Here is a 23,647-nt window from a genome sequence, read left to right as displayed (position 1 = left end):
TGCACAATCACGATCAGCTACGATCGGGTTCTTAGGCATGACAGGCAGCAGTTTCTTACACAGTTCCCCATTTCCTCTGTGCAGTATTGTGAAAAGATGTAAAAAATGTGTCACGACGCGAAAGACAATGTTTAGAGGTCCATAAATGTATAAAGGGAAAACACATTTTTTATGCTGAACCCCCCCTAAATTTCAAATTGCTGCCACAGGGAAACTAAATGGAGTATGAAGCTCAAATTTTCAGCATTTTACTTTCTCAATAATATCTACCACTACACAGAAAAAGAAGAAAAAAATTAAGAGGTGCTGCCGTCCCTGGAGTTGACATGGATTGGCAGGTGGTAAAATTGGTCAATTTTGGACAATAAAAGTCACCATTATTATTATTATTATTTATTCTTTCTTTATTGAGGGTAATACTGCTTCAGTGACAAGCACTGCTTTTCAAGCAGGCCCTCATTGTATACATGTTATAGCAACAAAATATATTACGATACACAATATTTACAAAAATAGCATACATAATATACTAGTATTACAAATAAGTATAATGGTATCATCAAATACAAGAAAATTATAAATACCATGATTCAAAATACAGAAATACAATAATTATATTTATACAAAAAATAAGCAAGCAAATGAACAAAATGTAGATAAAGACAGGCCTAAATTTCTTTATTTTTGACTGAAATTGGCCTAAAGTCATATTTTCCATCTGCGCTCTTACTGTCGGTGGCAAAGAATTCCACGCATAGGCTGCCCTGACGTGAAAAGTATGTTGACCTGAATTTGATTTAAATTTTGGAACAATCAATGTATTAGAAGTATGATTTCTAGTTATATGATTATGGTTATCATGAACAAATTGAGAAGATAAGTATGATGGATATTCGTTCTTTAAACATTTGAAAACAGTCATTAATAGAGTATTATGCCATCTTTGATCAAGTTTAACCCACTGCAATGTATTCATTAAATCATTAGTTGGTGTCCTTATATCTGCTGAGAGAATTATTCTAGCTAAATTATTATGAAGTACCTGAAGCCTATTATGGTACTCTACACTCAAATTTGACCAGACCATGCTGCCATAATCAAAGTGGGGAATAACAAGAGCATTTGATAACATTACAGTGGTTTTATATGGAAGGAAATATTTTATACGTTTTATTATACCAGTTCTTTTGGAAATAGTTTTACTAACATTATCAACGTGAGCTGACCAAGACATCTTGCTATCAAATTTTACACCTAGATATTTAAACTCATCTACTCTTTCAATATCATTGTTGTTATATAATAAATGTACATTGTTGAACTTTTCAAGCATTTTGTTTGTACCAAAGATCATAAACTTAGTCTTTTCAACATTTAAAGTGAGTTTGTTTATTTTGAACCATTCAGCTACCCTACTTAGACATGACTCCATTTGAATTTTAAGATCAGATTCATTTTTAGCTTTACACATTAAAGAGGTATCATCAGCATACATTACAGTTTTACATTCAGACACAGCATTAGGTAAACAGTTAACAAAAATGATAAACAGTAAAGGACCTAAAATTGAGCCCTGAGGAATACCAATATCAATTGGCCTAAAGTCAGAAAGAGTTGAGTTAACATTAACAGTTTGTTCTCTGTTGTTTAAGTATGATTTAAACCATAATAATTCATCCCCATATACCCCATATTGTTTAAGTTTCCTAATCAGAATATCATGATTTACAGTATCAAATGCTTTCTTTAAGTCTATAAATAAAACGCCTGTAGCATAACCTGTATCCATATTCTTTAAAATGTAATCTTGCACATCTAGAAGGGTTGTTGTTGTGGAATGATTCGGACGAAATCCTGATTGAGCATTTGATAACAGTCCTACATTACTCATATATTCATATAATTGATCATGGACAGCTCTTTCAATGAGAGCTCTTTCCATGGGTCCATGGTGAAGCCACAGCAAGGAATACTATCAGTACCATAAAAAGCAATCATTTTGAAAATAATGTCATGATGTATAGGCCTATACATAATGGTCCGTAAATTACCGAAACATTGTTTCTTTCAACCAATCTGCAAAATGCAATTTGTTGGAAATGTCATTTCAGCCATCTCAAAAAGCTTGCCCTACAGTTTTATGTATTATGCACGACCCTAGGATTGACTGTGTACAGCACCAAAAGATTTTATTGTAAAGTGATTCTTGTGATATTCTAATTATTTAACTAATTACTCCATATTCTTATTGTTCTCTTGTTTTAGGTATCAATGGATGGGTCCATGGTGAAGCCACAGCAAGGAATACTATCAGTACCATAGAAGCCAATATGGCAACAGCTGCTGCAAGAGTTGGAGAAGCTGAGTCAACAGCTACTGTCCTGGAGGGGCAAGCACAGCAAATAGAAACGTAAGTTGAAATAGGTCTAGCTGAGTCACAGCTACCCTCCTTGAGGGGCAGGCACAGCAAATAGAAACATAAGTTGAAATAGGTCTATCTGAGTCACAGCTACCCTCCTTGAGGGCAGGCACAGCAAACAGAAACGTAAGTTGAAATAGGTCTAGCTGAGTCACAGCTACCCTCCTTGAGGGGCAGGCACAGCAAATAGAAACGTAAGTTGAAATATGTCTAGCTGAGTCACAGCTACCCTCCTTGAGGGGCAGGCACAGCAAACAGAAACGTAAGTTGAAATAGGTCTAGCTGAGTCACAGCTACCCCCCTTGAGGGGCAGGCACAGCAAATAGAAGCGTAAGTTGAAATAGGTCTAGCTGAGTCACAGCTACCCTCCTTGAGGGGCAGGCACAGCAAATAGAAACGTAAGTTGAAATAGGTCTAGCTGAGTCACCGCTACCCTCCTTGAGGGGCAGGCACAGCAAATAGAAATGTAAATTGAAATAGGTCTAGCTGAGTCACTGCTACCCTCTTGAGGGGCAGGCAGAGCAAATAGAAATAGTTGAAATAGGTCTAGCTGAGTCACAGCTACCCTCCTTGAGGGGCAGGCACAGCAAATAGAAACGTAAGTTGAAATAGGTCTAGCTGAGTCACAGCTACCCTCTTTGAGGGGCAAGCACAGCAAACAGAAACGTAAGTTGAAATAGGTCTATCTGAGTCACAGTTACCCTCCTGGAGGGGCAGGCACAGCAAATAGAAACGTAAGTTGAAATAGGTCTATCTGAGTCACAGCTACCCTCCTTGAGGGGCAGGCACAGCAAATAGAAATGTAAGTTGAAATAGGTCTATCTGAGTCAACAGCTACCGTCCTTGAGGGGCAGGCACAGCAAATAGAAACACAAGTTGAAATAGGTCTTGCTGAGTCACAGCTACCCTCCTTGAGGGGCAGGCACAGCAAATAGAAAAGTAAGTTGAAATAGGTCTAGCTGAGTCACAGCTACCCTCCTTGAGGGCAGGCACAGCAAATAGAAATGTAAGTTGAAATAGGTCTAGCTGAGTCACAGCTACCCTCTTTGAGGGGCAGGCACAGCAAATAGAAATGTAAGTTGAAATAGGTCTAGCTGAGTCACAGCTACCCTCTTTGAGGGGCAGGCACAGCAAATAGAAACGTAAGTTGAAATAGGTCTAGCTGAGTCACAGCTACCCTCCTTGAGGGGTAGGCACAGCAAATAGAAATATAAATTGAAATATGTCTAGCTGAGTCACAGCTACCCTCCTGGAGGGGCAGGCACAGCAAATAGAAACGTAAGTTGAAATAGGTCTAGCTGAGTCACAGCTACCCTCCTTTAGGGGCAGGCACAGCAAATAGAAACATAAATTGAAATATGCCTAGCTGAGTCACAGCTACCCTCCTGGAGGGGCAGGCACAGCAAATAGAAGCGTAAGTTGAAATAGGTCTAGCTGAATCACAGCTACCCTCCTTGAGGGCAGGCACAGTAAATAGAAGCGTAAGTTGAAATAGGTCTAGCTGAGTCACAGCTACCCTCCTTGAGGGGCAGGCACAGCAAATAGAAACGTAAGTTGAAATAGGTCTATCTGAGTCACAGCTACCCTCCTTGAGGGGCAGGCACAGCAAATAGAAGCGTAAGTTGAAATAGGTCTTGCTGAGTCACAGCTACCCTCCTTGAGGGGCAGGCACAGCAAATAGCAATCGTAAGTTGAAATAGGTCTAGCTGAGTCACAGCTACCCTCCTTGAGGGGCAGGCACAGCAAATAGAAATGTAAGTTGAAATAGGTCTAGCTGAGTCACAGCTACCCTCTTTGAGGGGCAGGCACAGCAAATAGAAATGTAAGTTGAAATAGGTCTAGCTGAGTCACAGCTACCCTCTTTGAGGGGCAGGCACAGCAAATAGAAACGTAAGTTGAAATAGGTCTAGCTGAGTCACAGCTACCCTCCTTGAGGGGTAGGCACAGCAAATAGAAATATAAATTGAAATATGTCTAGCTGAGTCACAGCTACCCTCCTGGAGGGGCAGGCACAGCAAATAGAAACGTAAGTTGAAATAGGTCTATCTGAGTCACAGGTACCCTCTTTGAGGGGCAGGCACAGCAAATAGAAATGTAAGTTGAAATAGGTCTAGCTGAGTCACAGGTACCCTCCTTGAGGGGTAGGCACAGCAAATAGAAATATAAATTGAAATATGTCTAGCTGAGTCACAGCTACCCTCTTTGAGGGGCAGGCACAGCAAATAGAAACGTAAGTTGAAATAGGTCTTGCTGAGTCACAGCTACCCTCCTTTAGGGGCAGGCACAGCAAATAGAAACATAAATTGAAATATGTCTAGCTGAGTCACAGCTACCCTCCTGGAGGGGCAGGCACAGTAAATAGAAACGTAAGTTGAAATAGGTCTAGCTGAGTCACAGCTACCCTCCTTGAGGGGCAAGCACAGCAAACAGAAACATAAATTGAAATATGTCTAGCTGAGTCACAGCTACCCTCCTGAAGGGGCAGGCACAGCAAATAGAAACGTAAGTTGAAATAGGTCTTGCTGAGTCACAGCTACCCTCCTTTAGGGGCAGGCACAGCAAATAGAAACATAAATTGAAATATGTCTAGCTGAGTCACAGCTACCCTCCTGGAGGGGCAGGCACAGTAAATAGAAACGTAAGTTGAAATAGGTCTAGCTGAGTCACAGCTACCCTCCTTGAGGGGCAAGCACAGCAAACAGAAACATAAATTGAAATATGTCTAGCTGAGTCACAGCTACCCTCCTGGAGGGGCAGGCACAGCAAATAGAAACGTAAGTTGAAATAGGTCTAGCTGAGTCACAGCTACCCTCCTTGAGGGGCAGGCACAGCAAATAGAAACATAAGTCGAAATAGGTCTAGCTGAGTCACAGCTACCCTCCTTGAGGGGCAGGCACAGCAAATAGAAATGTAAGTTGAAATATGTCTAGCTAAGTTAACAGCTACTCTCTTCGAAGGTCGAAAACAGCAAATAAGACTTAGTTCTATTATTATTTTTTTTCTTTCCTGCAAACATCTGTGACCTCCTGATGAAGTGCTCACAAACCACTTTAGGTCTTAATTTAACCCACTGTTATATTAGGGAAGCCATGGTTTATGACCATAGATTTTAATATAAGTTTTGCAACCCAAACAACTATAATAGAAGACAGAGATAAAAAAAATATTTTGCATCGGACGTCACTGCCAATCAAATTTCCTACGACCCTTGATTGGGTACTAGTGTGCCGTAAAAAGGAAGGTCGATTTATCTGGTGCCGATCGGAGAAAAGGAATAGCAAAAAATGGCGAAAAATTAGGTATTTTACAAGGCAAAAAGCAACTTTTCTAGGCATTGTTGACATAGTGCCTTAGGGAAAAATGTTTCCTACTATAAAAACTTTTGAGATGTTTTGTGTGTTTGAAGGTGGAAAAATAACAATAAGGCACCTGGTTTTACCGCCACCTTCAGCAACTCATCATCAATACACTTGTTAACAAACCGTGATTGACGGATGACGTCAGACGCAAACTAGTCTTTTTATCTCTGTTTTCAATTATGCATATACTCTGCCTACTATGTTTAATTTGACCAGGATATTCCAAGGTGCTCAAGCTGAGGGACAGACAGCTGTCCAAGCTATTGAGATGTATCAAGAAACCTTAGTCGTCATGTCAGAAGCTACATCTACTTCACAAACGGCTACAGCAACTTTGGCAGCAACTCAGACTTCCCTTGCACAACGTCCTGTAGAAACTATACAACAAGAGGCTGCAGCGTCAAGGCAATCAAGCATTGACCTTAGGACACAGGTCACATCCAGGTCAACTAATTTAGGAGGTAGGTTTTAAAGGTTTGTGATTTTGTGTATTTAGTTTGTAAGTAATTCTATGAACTGCAGAAACTATAGTGTACATAAAAAAACTTAAATTTTACTGTAATTAAAGCACTTCAGACTACCACTGGGCCTTTAAGTTACAATCATGCAAGGAGTAGAAATTCAAGACAAATTGAGGGCGTTGCTGTACATCAAATCACACAGTATGGCTTTAATATAATTATGCTAACTAAACTTAAACACCCAAGACTCTCTTATTTGATCAAACAAGTGACGATTTCCCAAATATTTGTTTTCAGAACTAGATGATGCATTGACAACTGCCAATCAAACTCTCCTGCAAGCAGAGACCTTGTGGACTGGGATAGCAAAGGAACGAGATGCTCTAATAATGCAAGGACTTGAACTCAATCAGTTGGCTACAAGTAAGGGTATAGGCTATTTCAAAGGGGAAAGCATAATGATCAGGCCTCAAAATAAGGCGGGTTCTTGGGTTACATACCTCCAAAAGTAGACAAGGAGCCATGGTTTTCCAACCATACGGTCCAAAATAGCACAAGCACAGTGTAGAGAAAAACATTGTGTTGATAAAGCTTCCGAAATCAGCAGTCAATGCATTACTCGTGCATCCATGCTGGGGATGACAAATTCATTTATTTGCTTTTTCACCCTTTATTTTGAGGATTTATAACCCCGATTTATGATCAAATTAGCAACAGTAAAAGTGGCTTAAACTGGTTTTCAAATAAAGTTGCTATTTCACTTCCTTGTTTGCGATCTCTCTAGTCCGAAACCCGGGGTCCACACCTGGTGGTCTAGAGATTAACAACAGTGGGGCACTTGAATATGAAAGTGACGTACCTGTGCCTATTGGAGTATGGCACTAGTGTTCTATCAGTGGAGTTTTTGTCGAACAAAGCGGTCATTCAGTGGCGAGTCCAAGAAAATGGGGGTCATGTGTGAAAACGCTAAAAATTTGGTGTCGTTGACCGTGAAAAATAATTTTCTGGACAAAATGTGCAAAATTTTGCAACAATCTGCCATTTTGAAGCTAAAATTGCTACAAAAATGTAAAATTTGTACATTTGATGTAAATATCTAAAGAAAAGGGTGTCATTGGGTGTAAGCTGATGAAAAAAGGGGGTAATTGGGTGGCAGATTTGCTGAAAAAAGGGGGTCAATTGACAGGCACATAACGCATGCCAATATGTGACCGTCCACAGCGAATGAGCCGTAAATTCCTCCCCGGTCAATTTTGTTTTATTTCGTGTTTAAAAATAAACATCATAAACTTAAAATGGTATATCATTTGACTTCAAACGATATCCAGAAGCGGGGTTATGGTTTGTTAAACTTTGCTCCTTCAACAAAATTATAGCTTTTACGTTTTTACATGTGTCTCTTTTTCCACATTGTTGGCAATAAATATCAAACAGTCATAATTGGCGGTCATTTCAAATTATCCCCAAGTCAATGAGGTTTAAGAAAGTTCTCTCATTGTTAATTGTTGGTTATGCATACCTGTACAAAATACAATGCCTGGTAACCCACCACTTGAACAGGATTTAGCAATATAAGCAAACAAAGACCAGAGCTATTAAAAGTTCTATAGCCATCTAAGGTAGAAGCTTATTATCCACTTCAACAATTGGATTATTGATTAGATTTTGACTATCGAAATGAGACGGATGTCGGGCCAGCTTAAGTTACCGATGAATATGACCTTCGTACACATTTTACACGTAACTCAGAATACAATTTAGGGAATTTACGGCTCATTTGTGCTGCCGGGTCACATATATGCGGGACCACCCAATGCATTTTCATCTCCCTGTGGAAACTCAGTCTGCAACACCATGGGTTGTTTGCATAGAATACTTTTTTTCTAATGGTTAATTTCCCAGCATTTAGTTTATAAACCTTTTGCAACTTGCATGCTTGTGTCCTGCATGCATGCTGCACATGCTGATGTGATGCATGAGATAGACATGCTGTTTGTCTTCAATGATTTTCAATATTTGTAATGGTTTGTGGTTCTGAAACATTAATGCAACTTGTACACTGTAGTCCATGTGGCTTCCCAGAGAAAGTATGTGTTAAGGGCATAGCAATAAATTGCACATATTGACTCAAAAAACTGGCATATTAGATTATGTTTTCACTCTCATAGCTACTATGCTAGTGTTTTCCAAATGGTCTTCTATATTGAATGTAAGCTCTGTTGGAGATCACTGGGGCAAGCTATATCTGCTTTACTTGACACTATGTTAGTCCAGCAAAATACCACAGTTAGTTGATGGAGATATTTCAGTCTGACACTTCTTTGAGTCGACAAGACAATCAAGCACTATTGGCTTCACTACCGCTATTGGTGTATTTCCTTCTCTCCAACACACAAGAACCATGAACTGAAGTTTGAAGACTTCACACAATTATGGTAACTTTTGTACCACCACTGGCTAACATATATTTCCCTGTTATAACCCTTTTATATAACACTGGTGCTGCTGTTTAATTATCTCCAGGCCTTATATATGACATTGCCCGGTAAGAGGTGATATAAATTGCATAATTGGTTGCTTTAGCTAGTAATTGTGGGGCAGTGCATACTGAGTGTTACATAATTATGCAAACCTTATTTACACTTAAAGATGCCAATAATGGTTTCATTTTGATCTTTTGTTGAAATAAATGCTATACTTTGATCAGCTCGGAATCGGCAGGCCTTATAACATCGCGGATTAATATCAAAATATTTTATTTTAAGAATTTTCTTGTGATATCTCACCAGAAGCATCCTGAATTATTAATTCAAGTCCTATAATTTGTCTACTTTCTTTAACACACAAAATATAGACCAGACAGGTCAGCTAATAGCACTCTTAACGTGGGTCTACTTTTCAGCGTACTGGTAAAAGCCTAACATTTCCTGCCTGTTACGAGCTGATCAAACTATAGAAGTATGCTGTTTTGGTCCTCTTGCATGAATATCTGAGAGTACATATTACAAGAGACGATACGGAGGACAGTTTGTTCTGTGAGTAGTACAAAAAAGTGATGTTCAGGAATTATTATGAAGAGGGTGCCATATAGAATACACAGTTCACTTGACTGGTCCCCGGGACTGGTCTTTCAGAAGTCACAATCCTATTTCATTGTTGACCTGGTCTAATCTTTTTAAGACTGAATAACAATGAAAGTACGTATAATATATCAGTCTATATCTAATTCTTATCATTTCTATCTTAGATCCTGGGATACAACCAGCTATTAATCAGGGTACTGCAGATGGCAATACAGCTATAAGCCTCAGTGGTCAGATCATATCAGGCTCGAATATGTTAGATACCAGAATAGTGGCAAATCAGCAGGACATAGATCTGACAAAAGAGATCATTGTCAATGCATCAAGGCTGAATGCCGAGTTACCAGTCACAGGTAAGGGGTCAGATCAGATCAGTTGGATGGTGGGGTAGCAATAAATGCCAATGCATCAAGGCTGAATACTGAGTTACCAGTCACAGGTAAGGGGTCAGATCAGATCAGTTGGATGGTGGGGTAGCAATAAATGCCAATGCATCAAGGCTGAATACTGAGTTACCAGTCACAGGTAAGGGGTCAGATCAGATCAGTTGGATGGTGGGTAGCAATAAATGTCAATGCATCAAGGCTGAATACTGAGTTACCAGTCACAGGTAAGGGGTCAGATCAGATCAGTTGGATGGTGGGGTAGCAATAAATGCCAATGCATCAAGGCTGAATACTGAGTTACCAGTCACAGGTAAGGGGTCAGATCAGATCAGTTGGATGGTGGGGTAGCAATAAATGCCAATGCATCAAGGCTGAATACTGAGTTACCAGTCACAGGTAAGGGGTCAGATCAGATCAGTTGGATGGTGGGGTAGCAATAAATGCCAATGCATCAAGGCTGAATACTGAGTTACCAGTCACAGGTAAGGGGTCAGATCAGATCAGTTGGATGGTGGGGTAGCAATAAATGCCAATGCATCAAGGCTGAATACTGAGTTACCAGTCACAGGTAAGGGGTCAGATCAGATCAGTTGGATGGTGGGGTAGCAATAAATGCCAATGCATCAAGGCTGAATACTGAGTTACCAGTCACAGGTAAGGGGTCAGATCAGATCAGTTGGATGGTGGGGTAGCAATAAATGCCAATGCATCAAGGCTGAATACTGAGTTACCAGTCACAGGTAAGGGGTCAGATCAGATCAGTTGGATGGTGGGGTAGCAATAAATGTCAATGCATCAAGGCTGAATACTGAGTTACCAGTCACAGGTAAGGGGTCAGATCAGATCAGTTGGATGGTGGGGTAGCAATAAATGTCAATGCATCAAGGCTGAATACTGAGTTACCAGTCACAGGTAAGGGGTCAGATCAGATCAGTTGGATGGTGGGGTAGCAATAAATGCCAATGCATCAAGGCTGAATACTGAGTTACCCGTCACAGGTAAGGAGTCAGATCAGATCAGTTGGATGGTGGGTAGCAATAAATGTCAATGCATCAAGGCTGAATACTGAGTTACCAGTCACAGGTAAGGGTCAGATCAGATCAGTTGGATGGTGGGGTAGCAATAAATGCCAATGCATCAAGGCTGAATACTGAGTTACCAGTCACAGGTAAGGGGTCAGATCAGATCAGTTGGATGGTGGGTAGCAATAAATGTCAATGCATCAAGGCTGAATACTGAGTTACCAGTCACAGGTAAGGGGTCGGATCAGATCAGTTGGATGGTGGGTAGCAATAAATGTCAATGCATCAAGGCTGAATACTGAGTTACCAGTCACAGGTAAGGGGTCAGATCAGATCAGTTGGATGGTGGGGTAGCAATAAATGCCAATGCATCAAGGCTGAATACTGAGTTACCAGTCACAGGTAAGGAGTCAGATCAGATCAGTTGGATGGTGGGTAGCAATAAATGTCAATGCATCAAGGCTGAATACTGAGTTACCAGTCACAGGTAAGGAGTCAGATCAGATCAGTTGGATGGTGGGGTAGCAATAAATGTCAATGCATCAAGGCTGAATACTGAGTTACCAGTCACAGGTAAGGGGTCAGATCAGATCAGTTGGATGGTGGGGTAGCAATAAATGCCAATGCATCAAGGCTGAATACTGAGTTACCAGTCACAGGTAAGGGGTCGGATCAGATCAGTTGGATGGTGGGTAGCAATAAATGTCAATGCATCAAGGCTGAATACTGAGTTACCAGTCACAGGTAAGATCAGGTCAAATAATTTAGATCTAATCAGATACAAGACAAATAAATAAGCTTGAAATTTGCCCTTGTTAATAATGATCCATCAATATAATAATACATTTTAAACCAGTCAGCCTGGCTAATGTCTGTACCTTTTCTTGACTTATAAGCCTTGCACAAGTATACCTTTCTTTGTTTACAGAACAATACTTTGACCTGTGAAATTATGTTCTTGGTATATGTATAGCTACCCCCATCTTAAAGCCACTTATTTATGTTTATAAAAAATCAATAACATTAGCAACCTGTTTTGTGTAATCTTTCAGTAACCAAAACAGAGACAGATTTAAATGAATTAGACGAGGAAGTGACCAGTCTCCAAACAGTCCAAACTGAAACAGCACAAATCCGTGGCAACATCACATCCAAAATGGCCATCCTCAGAGAAAAGCTTAGACAAGCCCAAGAGAGAATCGCCAACACCAAACAACCAGTGCGTTTCACTGGTCAAAGTTCAATCAGTGTCAATCACGTAGGTGAAGACACGTCACTCTTCAATGAGCTGCAGTTGGAGTTCAAAGCCGACCAACGAGATGGATTGTTGTTCTTTGCTGAGAATGCAAACACAAATGCCTTCATCAGTTTGGAGATTGTGACTAGCCAGTTGATCTTTAAGTTTAATGTGCGTGCTGATGTAGTAGCTATTCCGAGTCCAATTCAGGTATGCTGCGATGGAGATTGGTATAGAGTTCTTGCTACAAGGTAGGTATTCCACAAGTAGAAAGTTCTGCCACCCGTGGCAGTGGCGTACTGTGGCCGCTTCTCCCGGGAGCTGAAGAAAAGAAAAATTTTGCCACCCCCTTCATCAACAGCCCGAAAAGGTTGACCCAATTTTTTTCGCTGATTTGAAAAAGTGAAAAGCAAAAAAAAAAAAAAGAAAGGTTTATAGGTGCAGAGTCCCATTTTTTTTGAAAATTTTTATACTTTTTTCAAAATTATTCTGCCCTTTTTCTGTAATAAAATCTTTTTGCCGCCCCTTCTTTTTTTTTGCCCCCTGGGGGGCTCCTGCCTGCCCCCTGGGGGGCTCCTGCCTCCAAAGTCACCCCAAAATATGCCACCCGTGGAACACACAGTATCTATGTAATGTAGAATAAAAGTATTGTTTTGAGACCCAGCCATGTCTCTATTGCCTATAACACAGCTAGGGGATAGCATGCAAAAATAATGCCATCTCCTTTGACTATCAGGCAATACTTGTATTCTTATTCTTAAACAGAGCACCTGTAAAATCATGTTTGCATGTCATATATGACCACACTTTATGGTCATTTTTTATCAAGTTCGACCAGTCACCTCTGTGCATGATGCAAAATAATGCACTGCACCAACACACAAGATCACTGCAGGCATACCATGTTACGAGAAAAAATGACAGCAGTTTAAGAATTGTGGATACTGCAATGGTCTATGGGAGGTAGAGTTAATAAACACAGCCAATTAAAACAGTCGCCACTAGTTCCATCCCCATTTAATCAGAGTCTGATAAGTTTATGGCAAAATAATTTATTTAATAATTTTCTAACAAGGTCCAATTTGCCCTAAAAAATTGCTGTGTTAATTGCTTAATTGAAGGGCTACAAATAGTGAATGGTATCAACTTGTATTTTACATTTCAGATATGAAGACGAAGGTCAGTTAACAGTTGTCAAGCTGTCAACTATGGGTGCGTCTGTCAACCACAACAGCAGTGTCAATACGTATGATAAGTATTTCACATTTGCTGAAGGTACTACACCTTTATTCGTTGGTGGATTGCCACAAAGCTACAGAGTGAGTAGATAAGCTCTCAGAGCAGAAAATTATTAAATACTTAGCTGTTATTTTGTTTGTTGTCAATTTTAAGATTGAATACTTACAATCTTTAAGATAAAAAAAGAAATTTTCTTGTTAGTATTCCAAAAAATAGATTGATCACCAGAAGCATGTTGTTCACAATGGATTTTTGAAAGGTTAAACAAGTGTGACACGACCTGGTCAATGGGGGCCAAAGGAGGCATTTTTGAAAATTGAGTTACTGTAATTATTACATTATACATAAAAGTGGCTATCATTTACTGAAAACACCAAAGGTTTAGCGTACTGGTTCTAAAGTTATGACATTTTGTGATGTGTATTTTCTTATGTATTTTATTGTTTTTCACTCCATATTTTTACCTTTATCTCAGTTTCAAATTTGCCGCCTTTGGCCCCCATGGACCAGATTGTGTCACAATTAAGTTTTGAAACACTTGTGTAATGTGCTATTGAAGTTGATATCCATACACCCCCTATGGAAGACATTACCTTCCACACAGGGGGTGAATTTCAAATTGGAGTTACCTGACTGGGTGGCTTTATTTGCAATCTACACCCTCTGTGTGGGAGATTTTAATCTCCCACACAGGGGTGTCTTCCATAAGCAGAGCTGCCAGCCCTTCTTGATCCTGCAGAAGACTTCCTCATTTGCTGATAATCTTCTGTCTTCTGCAAAACATGTTTTAATCTTCTGCATTAGCAGCCATCTGGCTAAATCTTCTGCATTTACAGCCATCTGGCTAAAAAAATCAAAACAACATTAATTATACACCCACTTGTCTGTCCTTTTGCAAAAAAAAAGGTGGAATAGCCTTGGAAAGGGATTTTTAAGGGTCTCAAAAAAGCTATCTTCCCGGCGCCTTCGGGGGCTGATCCCATGCAAGGGCTGCTGCCCTTGGCGTGAGATCGCCACATCCTAAGCCTTTTTTTACACTTCACAGAAATCTTCTGCATTTACATATTCCAATGTTAGCAGCTCTGCATAGGGGGTGTATGGATTTCAACTGGCAATTTTTTACTATGGAATTCAACTTACTAATCTAGGGATATGTCTTTTGTGATGTTATGCTTTACTGTGTAAATGAAGTTGTCTTAAAGAGAGTGAGGTATTACAGGCCTTTGTAACTTGTTTCTTGTTGTTGTGATTTGGAAAATAAAGTTGCTTTGATTTGATTCGATTTTAGTTGAACCTAACCAGCCATTCTAATGGACAGGTAAAAAAAATCAATTTTTTACACATGTAGCAGTAAATGTAAATAGAAAGCAAAATTATACTTCTACGCTACTCAAATTTGGTACACTCACTGGAGCGCTTTCACCGGGTGAACCGGCATCTTCTGCGGATGTTATTGCTCTGAAGATTTGTTTTTGCTAGTGATGTTGTAGGAACACCTCCGATAATGTCTCAGATGTTGATGACATCAAACAGGAAGATGTTGTGGCGCCCCTTGGTTTCGGGGGTGTCAGGAGGTTGTCCCAGACAGGGTTAATGTCCAACCCTTTGTCATGGGAGAACGTAAAAGTGTTAGAGAGGGAGTCCAACAAAGGGTTAGACATTGACCCTGTCTGGGACAACCTTCTGACCCTGGAATTTGTGATTCATTTTCAGTCATTTAGTTTAGATTCAGGCTGGATTTTGATTTATTGATGGCTCTTATTTTCATGAAAATGTGGTTTCACATTTCTTAACAAAATCTGTAGAAACAATGAATCCAGAATTTAACAAATTTACCTTATTATTACAACACTATATGGCGTCTTACCTTACTTATCAACAGAAAATTCCTGAAAATTGGTGTAAATTGACTAAATTCTCTTTTGTCAAACATGGGGGTTTAAATTCTGGGTAAGTTTTTTGAGACCCAACTGCACATCAACACCAAAACAAAATTTGAGCCCCTCACCAGGTTAATGATGCAAAGAAGGGTGTACACCTTGGATTTCAGATATTGTGTTTGATAAGTAATGTTACTTTTTATGTTTTCTTATGGAAATCTCATAGTCTGAGAAAGAACTGGTATGCATGCCATTAGGAATGAATGGTGCTTAATATTATTTTGTCCAAAAGTTTATTGGGAAGAAAAGGAGACCTTCCTAAGTTCCTATCACTCTTACAGTTTTCATATAGCACCAAATCCAAAGTGGCATCATATACACCTTCACTAAGGGTATCCATAGAGTATTTTGGCATCTATTTATCAGTAGTACTCATGGCAAATCATTTGCCTAAGGGGGGGGGGGGGTAAAAAGTTATACACGTTTTGTGCACAAGTGAAAATTATGGACGGCCCCTTACGCAAATATATTCCGCACATGAAAAATTTTGTATATGAGCCAAGTGGCAGAAGTTTCCAATTTGTTTTAAGTACAATTATGCAGCAAGTATGTTGTATGCAAAATTTGGCAACTTATGGCATTTTTGTTTACTTTTTTTTAAAAATATTTGGGTCAGCATCTGCTGGGAAAGCACAAAGCATTATTTAAGCCCCCCAAAAAAACTTGTTTTGTTGCTCTTTCATGAAAGTTTTTGGATAGTGCTGTTTTTTTAAAACTTTAACCCTAACCCGCCAGGGGCTTTTTGGGGACGGGAAGGGAAAAAAGGAAGGACTAAAGAGAGAAAACAAAGAAAGATGTTGTTTGGTGTGGATGGGATTCGAGCCCGAGACCCCTCGCATGCCAAGCACTGGGTCAGCAACACTTTGCCACAGGTCTTGGGCTTTGCTGGCCAGCGAAACCGTGCCTATATATCACTTTGGGCGATTGTGTCATCACACCACGTGGGACGCAGGCAGAAACAGCGCATATATCAAGTAGTATTTTGTAGTATATGAGCGTGTTAGGGTTAAGAGAGCCTATACTGAGTTTTGATAGTGGTCACCTAACCCTAACCCGCCAGGGGCTTTTTGGCAACAGGATGGGAAAGAAGGAAGGTATAAAGAGAGAAAACAAAGAAAAAAGTTGTTTGCTGTGGGTGGGATTTGAACCCAAGACCCCTCTCATGCCAAGCACTGGGTCGGCGACACTTTGCCACAGGTCTTGGGCTTCGCTGGCCAGCGAAACCGTGCCTATATATCACTTATGGCGATTGCGTCATCACATCACGTGGGACACACGCACGAACAGCGCATATCAAGTAGTATTTTGTAGTATACAGGCGTGTTAGGAAAGCACATTGTTGACTGTATTTTCTATTCAGGCTGCTTTCAGCAACAAATCTCATTAAACATTTCATCAAATTCTGGCATTTTAACCAATTTTTTCCCCAAATGTTTTAAATTATTTTTTTTTATATGCCAATTCCTGATTTTTGGTTTTGTCAGGTAAGGGCAACACAACAGATTTTTTTGTCCTAATTACTATCCCAAATTAAAAAATCCAATTATGCAGAAAGTCAATTGTATATAGTATTTTATGTAGTATGGCATTTTTATTTACTTATTTTGCATAAATTAGTTCTGTTTTCTACAGAGGGAATGGCATTTATATAATGTCTGGCTGATGTCCTGCTAAGACACAGCAGATAGGCCAACCCTCTCTTTATAGCATTTTTATAATAATCGCTATCCCCATATTATTGCATGTTGCTCACAACTTCATGTATATGAATATGCAAGTTTGTAATGTAGTTATTATCTGTTCTGATGTTTATTTGATCACAGGTGGAGTTACTGAATAGGGTCAACCAGGTAGCCATTAGCTTAGTTATATGACAGTATATAGTTTGACGTTTTGTGTGTGTTTTGCAGTTGTAACAAAATTGGGCTATTCCAGTTGTGAAATCTGTATACCCTTATGAAAGACAAGACCTTAAACTTCCACACAGGGAGTTCAAATGGAGTCACCCATTCAGGTAACCCCATTTGAAATTCACACTACCTGTGTATTGGAGATTGGATCATGTCTTCCATAAGGGGTATGGATTTCAACTGGAATAGCCAAGTGCAGCAGTAATTTTGCCAAAGCATTTTTCTGCCACAGTCAAATTGTGTCCCAGCAATAAATGTCACAAACAACAGAGCTATAGTTTGATCAGATCATAATGGATGGGAATTGCTTGGCTTTTACAACTACTGCTGAAAAGTAGCCCCAGGTTATGAGTGATATAATTGACCTATCTGGTCTATATTGTGTGTGTTAAAGAAAATAGACAACATATAGGACTTGAATGAATAATTTGTGATGCTTCTGGCAAGATGTTACAAGACAATTCTCTAAATAAATTCTATAGATATTAATCTGCCGATTACGAGCTGATCAAACTAACCATTGAGTGGACAATTGCAGCAAGCAAACGCTGCAAAGGAAAACAGAAAATGCACCATTTGTTGCTATTGAAAAGCACAGATATCAGACTATATACTGGCTGTATGGGGATGCAGGAGAGATTTATGGCAAGAATTATTTTAACTTAATTTTCACCATATCTTGTATGAAGTAAGAAAAACATATTGTCTTTTTTATCCTAAATGTTTGACCCCCCCCCCCCCACCCATTATTTAAAGCCAACACTTATACGATAAAAGTAGAGACAAAATTCTAGTGACTACTCTCAAAAATTTGAAATTATAAGTATGTTGAGAATCATTTTTAAATTAGACTTCAACACTACTTGTTTATTTCTCTTACTTTGAGGAACTTTCTTGTCGTTAGCTAACATTGCTAGCTCTGACAAATTTGGATGAAAAATCCACATTAGGCCTAGGTGTGATTTTTTTTTGTTTACAAAAAATGACTTTTATTATCTGGGTTCTTGTGCCATCCTTTTCCAAAGATTACTACTAGTTATGTCACTTGTAATGATATGGTGAACATTAAATTAAAAATCCAAGATACTAAATCGTCCTGCATTCTAGGTGCCAAGGTGTAGCTAATAATATTGTTTGTCTAACTCCTCCAATAATTGAAAAATGGGTGGGATATTCCATTTGAAGCTCACACTCCCCTGTGGAATATTTAGCTTAAGTCTTCCACAGAGGGAGTATGGGTTTCAAAAAGAATAGACAATTGGGCAACTTTCATTTGAAATACTCTCTCCAGCAGTGGAAGATAGGTGAAGCCATATTGCTGAGGGAGGATGCGTTTCAAAATAATTAACCTCGGCCAATTCCATTTGAAAAACCTACTCCCTCTATGGAATACTTTTTTAAAATCTTCCACAGGGGTGTGACAGATTTCACATGGAATAGCCCAATGAGCACAAATAAAATCAATTGTTCTCTTATTTGCAAAGTAAATTAATTACAACGAATAATAATGATATTGTCATTTTCCTCCATATCATAACATAATGTAGAAGTTGTCTATTAACATCTTGTCCTTTTATGACACTTTTTAACCTGTATTTCACATTTGTTTTCTTAACACATTAAAGGTCTCTTAACTGCACTCAGTCAACCGATTCATGTAAAATTATCGTATAAGATTCAAAATAAGCAAAATGTTTTTTAAAGTTTTAGATTCTGATGCCTATTTCTCAACTTATGTCCAAAATCATTCACCTGGTAATTTTTTCTGGGACACCATGTACATGTACATGTACCATTTATCTTAATTATATTGGGATATTTCCAGATGCAGTATAACTGAATTATATTAGGCAAGTGAAAGTTGATGTTGAGTTTCCCGTTGCATGTTTTTGCCGAATGATGAGGTGACTCTCATTATTCATTATTTTTTGAACATTCATTATTTAACAGGTCAGGCTTCTATCAAATTAATAAATAATAAGAAGCCATCGTCTGCTTCATGTTGCAAGAAAAATGACAGGTCAGTTATATAATAGCTTAGAATATTGACCTCTTTGTCAAAAGTAGAAAAAAAATAATATCAAAATGAATTATTTCTGCAAAATGACATTCTGATGCAGCATAAAAAAGGTGATGCTGGCGGCGGACGTGAAACTCAATATCAACGTTCAATAGCCTTATAGATTTCATTAGGAACAAGTTAAATGATATAAGATGATGTGTTTTCAGTTGCACCCATGCGCTGATTTAGAGGGGGCACAGCCGCCTGCCCCCCCTTTGGCGGATCCCAAAAAGAAAAAAGAAAAAAGAAAAGAAAGAGAAGGGAAGGAGGGAAAGAAAAGAGGAAAAGAAAAGAAAGGGAAAAAAGAAAAGAAAAGAAAAAAGAAAACGGAACAACGTAAAAAAAAGAAAGAAAATCTTCGGACCTGTAGCCTAATAAATCTGTAGTGAGTATCATACACCGGGTGGCACTCCAGGCACGGATTCAGGGGCGGCGCCTTTCCTCCCCTCCCAAAAAAAAAAGAGAAAAGAGGAAAAGAAGTATCAGAAGTAGGCCCTATAGTACTTGTTGATTTCTTCTGGCCCGCCGATGATGCAGGGCCCGTCACATTTTGTCACCAAAGTCAGTATTAATACGGACTCCATGCTGGCTTCGATCCATGCATGCTTTAAATTGCGAATCTCCGAGTCTAAGGCCTATTAAAGTGTCAGTGTAACATTTTACAAATTGAGTTCGGGCCCTGTTTTGTTTTAAAAAGCAATGATATACTCTCGTATAGTGTAAAACAGATGCACCAAAAGGCTTCAATTGAACTTTCATTTTTCCAAATTTCGGAGGGGGAACATCAGACAACCCCTGCCTATATAAACAACTGCCCGTTTTAAGCTTCTGTATTTCACACCCAGCACTCTGAATTTATACAATAACAGTGAAAACAGGTGGCTTCAATTGGCCTGTCATTTTGCAAATTTCATATTTTCGGCTTTTTCAAACTCATATTTTACACCATAATAGTGCCAAAATGGTCCACCAAATGGCTTCAATTAGGTTTTTATTTTGCAAATGTTTCTCATTTCTGAGGGGGCATCCCCCTCAGACACCTCCCCCATTTCGCGCAACGTTATGGGTACATATAAAGCAATAATTTTACAAGAGGTCAAAACTTGTCCATGAATGGCTTCAATTGGGCAGTCTTTTTGCAAATTTTACGCTTTTTTTTTTTAAAATTTTACACAATAATGTTGACAAAATGGTCCACCAAATGGCTTCACTTGGGTCTTCATTTTCCAAAAGTTTCTCACTTCTGAGGGGGCACATCCCCTCAGACACTCCCCTGCGTCAGCAAGAAGCACTCATGATGACGCTTCATGCCATTTCATACATTTTTTTTAATTTTCAGGAGTGTGCCCCCCTTTCTCGAAATCCTGTATCCGCCCCTGGTTGCACCAATCATGGTGGGCATTGTACAGGTGACACAACTTCGAAGTTGACATTTCTAAACTTGTAGGACGGGGAAGCCTATAAAAAACTTACTAATTGTTATGAACACCTGTCGTAAAAACTTGTTAGCTCTCTCTAACAGATGTTTGAATAAATCAATATATTTTTAACCAGTACCAATGTTGTGCATCTTCAGTGTTAAAATCGTGCAAATTCTTTAATGCTATCACAAGTTACAAGCAGTTGAACAAAATTTGACCATGTTTTAAAAGTTGCAGTACATGCTCTTTTAAAACTGAGAAATCATTTGCTGTTTTCCTGGATTTTTAAAATTCAAAAACCTAGTTGTAGAATGACCTGTAATGGACATTCAGTGAGTGTTAAAATCATACAAATCTATTGATGCTATCATCACATGTTATGAGCAGTTACCATCTTTCACAAGTTACAAAGTAAGGGCTGGGGTATGAACGTTTGGACAGTATTTATTTTGGGACATTAGAGCACATCAGACATATCGAATTGCATTCTGAATACGAAGAATGTCATTCTGATATCAAATAATTTCGATTTTTTGAAATTAGCAATTTAATACACATTTTATGGCAAATCATTAAAATTGATATTTTTGATATTTAACAGTACTTGAAGTAAACTTTATAAATCTGATGATTTATACTTAAAGTGTATGTAGGTGGGATGAAAAGCCGACGATCAATTGAAAATTTTGACCTTTCAGTATTGAAGATATGGATTTTTTTCCCAAAACACCAAAAAAATTTTGGGAAAAAAATCCATATCTTCAATATGAAAGGTCAAAATTTTCAATTGACCGTCGGCTTTTCCTTCCTGCTACATATACTTTAAGAATATATCATTAGATTTATATAATTTACTTCGAGGACTGTTATATATCAAAATTTGAAAAATATCAAATTTTTATAATTTGTCATAAAATTTGTATTATATTGTGATTTTCAAAAAATGAAAATTATTTGATATCAGAAAGACATGCTTCAGATTCAGAATGCAATTCGATAGGTCTGAGGTGCTCTCATGTCCCACAAAAAATACTGTCGAAACGCAATAAACGCCATTTTAGATCCCTTAATGGTAATTTTCAATCAAGGTATTGATCTAAAAAGAAATCTAAAATTTGTTAATACAAAACATTAACACTTTGGCACACGCTTTGAACAATGTTGAAACATAATTATTTTAGTCCCACCTTTCATGTCCAACAAAATAGATCAGGCAATCAGTCAGGCTGATAACCCCATTTCTCTTTTCACAAATGTTCTGTTTGCCTACTAATGCAGAAATTTAGTTAGCATCCATGTTGGAAGTAGGCATATCATTCAAAAAAGATGAATTTTGGTATTCATTAATCATCATCATCATCATCATCATCATCATCATCATCATCATCATCATCATCATCATAATAATAACATGCACAATTTTCGCTCTGAAGATGCACAACTTCTCTTAAATGTTGAAAAGTTATTGATTTATTATTCAAACAGATGGATAACTTTTGAGCATTAAACATGTTAAAAGATGTTTTACTCTAACTTTTAAAACATGATTAAATTTTGTTTAATGGCGATACTTGTGATAGATAGCATTGATGAATTCACACAATTTTAACGCTGAAGATGCCCAACATGCCATTCTATAACTACATGTTTAAGATTTTTCATCTGATGAAAAAATATTGATTTATTCAAACATTTATCGGGGAAGTTGTGTTACCTGTATATTGGATTGTGGTGGTTGATGTTTTGTGCAATCTGCTTTGTTGTGTGTATACTTTACAGGCTTTGAGTTTCAGGCATGCGAGTGCACAGGAGTGTGATTCGTAGCACGCCTACAAACTCAAAGCCTGACTTTAACAGCTTTGTAACAATGAAACAGCTGTAGAGAATCATGTCAACACAGCCAGATTCCTATCAGTTATATCAACTAGCTAAGTGCTTCTCTCTTGTAACCCTGGGGTACCTCTATTCATTTTGCTGACAGTTATGGGTCCTAGCTGGGTCACACAGATTCAAACTGATTCAATCAGCCAATTTGGATGTCCTTTGTCTTAATTGTGCTCTCATAGCATACAAATACAATAGAATTGCGATAGGGCCTCTGAATGCAGTGTGTACTTCTTGAGTAGCTACGGTGTATCTCTAGTACCCCACAGTGTAGGCATACTCTGCTAAAATACTCATGATGTATCAGTTGATGTGTACATTGTAGGTGACAGATTTCACCTGCTAGGGGGTTGGTTCCATAATAATATGCAATGTAGGGGTGGGAACAAAGATTTGTTGTCATAACATTTTGAGAATTCCGCAGGGTGCACAAAATGATTGCACAGCTTTGCAGTAGATGATGAGTAGGGGTTAACAAGGCTAGTTATACTCAAAACTTGCATTATTTTGATGATGCAGTGTGAGTAATTACTGCTTTGTTGAATCAGATGAGATTAAATCCAGGCCTGTAATGCAATTTTCAAATGTGACCTTTTCCTCTTAAAATCACTTGCATGCAAAAAGTGGACAATTCTTTTTAATTTGGACTCGCTTGGACATTTCTGCACTGTTTTACCCTGAAAAGTGGACTTTTTGGAGGAACTTTTGGGAGGGGGGGGGGGTGCAGCTTGCCTCTTGCTACACCCCCATACTTGAGTGATTACATCCCATGTATTATCTGTATCTGTAAAAAAGCAATAATGTGAAATAAACATAATAGAAAAGTACAAATGAAGTCACTAGATTGTTAAATACACTTGTAGGCTCTGGCTGTGTATATTTGATTCGCTATGCTGGTTTATTTGATGTACTTCTTATTCATCTATATTTCAATGCTTGAAATGTTGTTTTGAATTTCAGACCACCAAAGCATTGAGTACAGACTTTGAAGGCTGCATTGCTAATGTGATGTTTGGCAACCAAGAGTTTGACCTGTGGCGACCTGATAGTTTGGAAGGATCCACTTCATGTTGTGAGGGACCCAGTTTACCTGAAGAACCACAGCCTGACATTATTCCTGGGCTCGGATTTGCTGGATTTGGTTATTTGCAGGTATGATTTTTTTAAGTTGCAAATAAGCATATCAAAACCTTTCTATGTGAAAAGTAACATGTTTTTTACCCA

General features: G+C 38.6%; 1 protein-coding gene across 1 annotated transcript in view; it reads left to right on the top strand.

The window, feature by feature from the left end:
• The window catches only part of LOC140159657 (laminin subunit alpha-1-like), a 160,638-nt gene that overhangs the window by 93,766 nt on the left and 43,225 nt on the right, over window positions 1–23,647 (top strand). The window contains exons 32-38 of the mRNA XM_072183152.1: window positions 2,266–2,410; window positions 5,995–6,239; window positions 6,537–6,662; window positions 9,487–9,675; window positions 11,783–12,218; window positions 13,133–13,286; window positions 23,384–23,575. Coding sequence (XP_072039253.1) covers window positions 2,266–2,410; window positions 5,995–6,239; window positions 6,537–6,662; window positions 9,487–9,675; window positions 11,783–12,218; window positions 13,133–13,286; window positions 23,384–23,575 — 1,487 coding nt within the window. The remainder of the gene's footprint in view (window positions 1–2,265; window positions 2,411–5,994; window positions 6,240–6,536; window positions 6,663–9,486; window positions 9,676–11,782; window positions 12,219–13,132; window positions 13,287–23,383; window positions 23,576–23,647) is intronic.

Source organism: Amphiura filiformis, chromosome 8 (genome assembly GCF_039555335.1).
Source record: "Amphiura filiformis chromosome 8, Afil_fr2py, whole genome shotgun sequence".
In the NCBI taxonomy this organism is placed as follows: Eukaryota; Metazoa; Echinodermata; class Ophiuroidea; order Amphilepidida; family Amphiuridae; genus Amphiura; species Amphiura filiformis.
The sequence above is the reverse complement of the archived record's forward strand: the minus strand, read 5'-3'. Positions and strand labels throughout refer to the sequence as shown.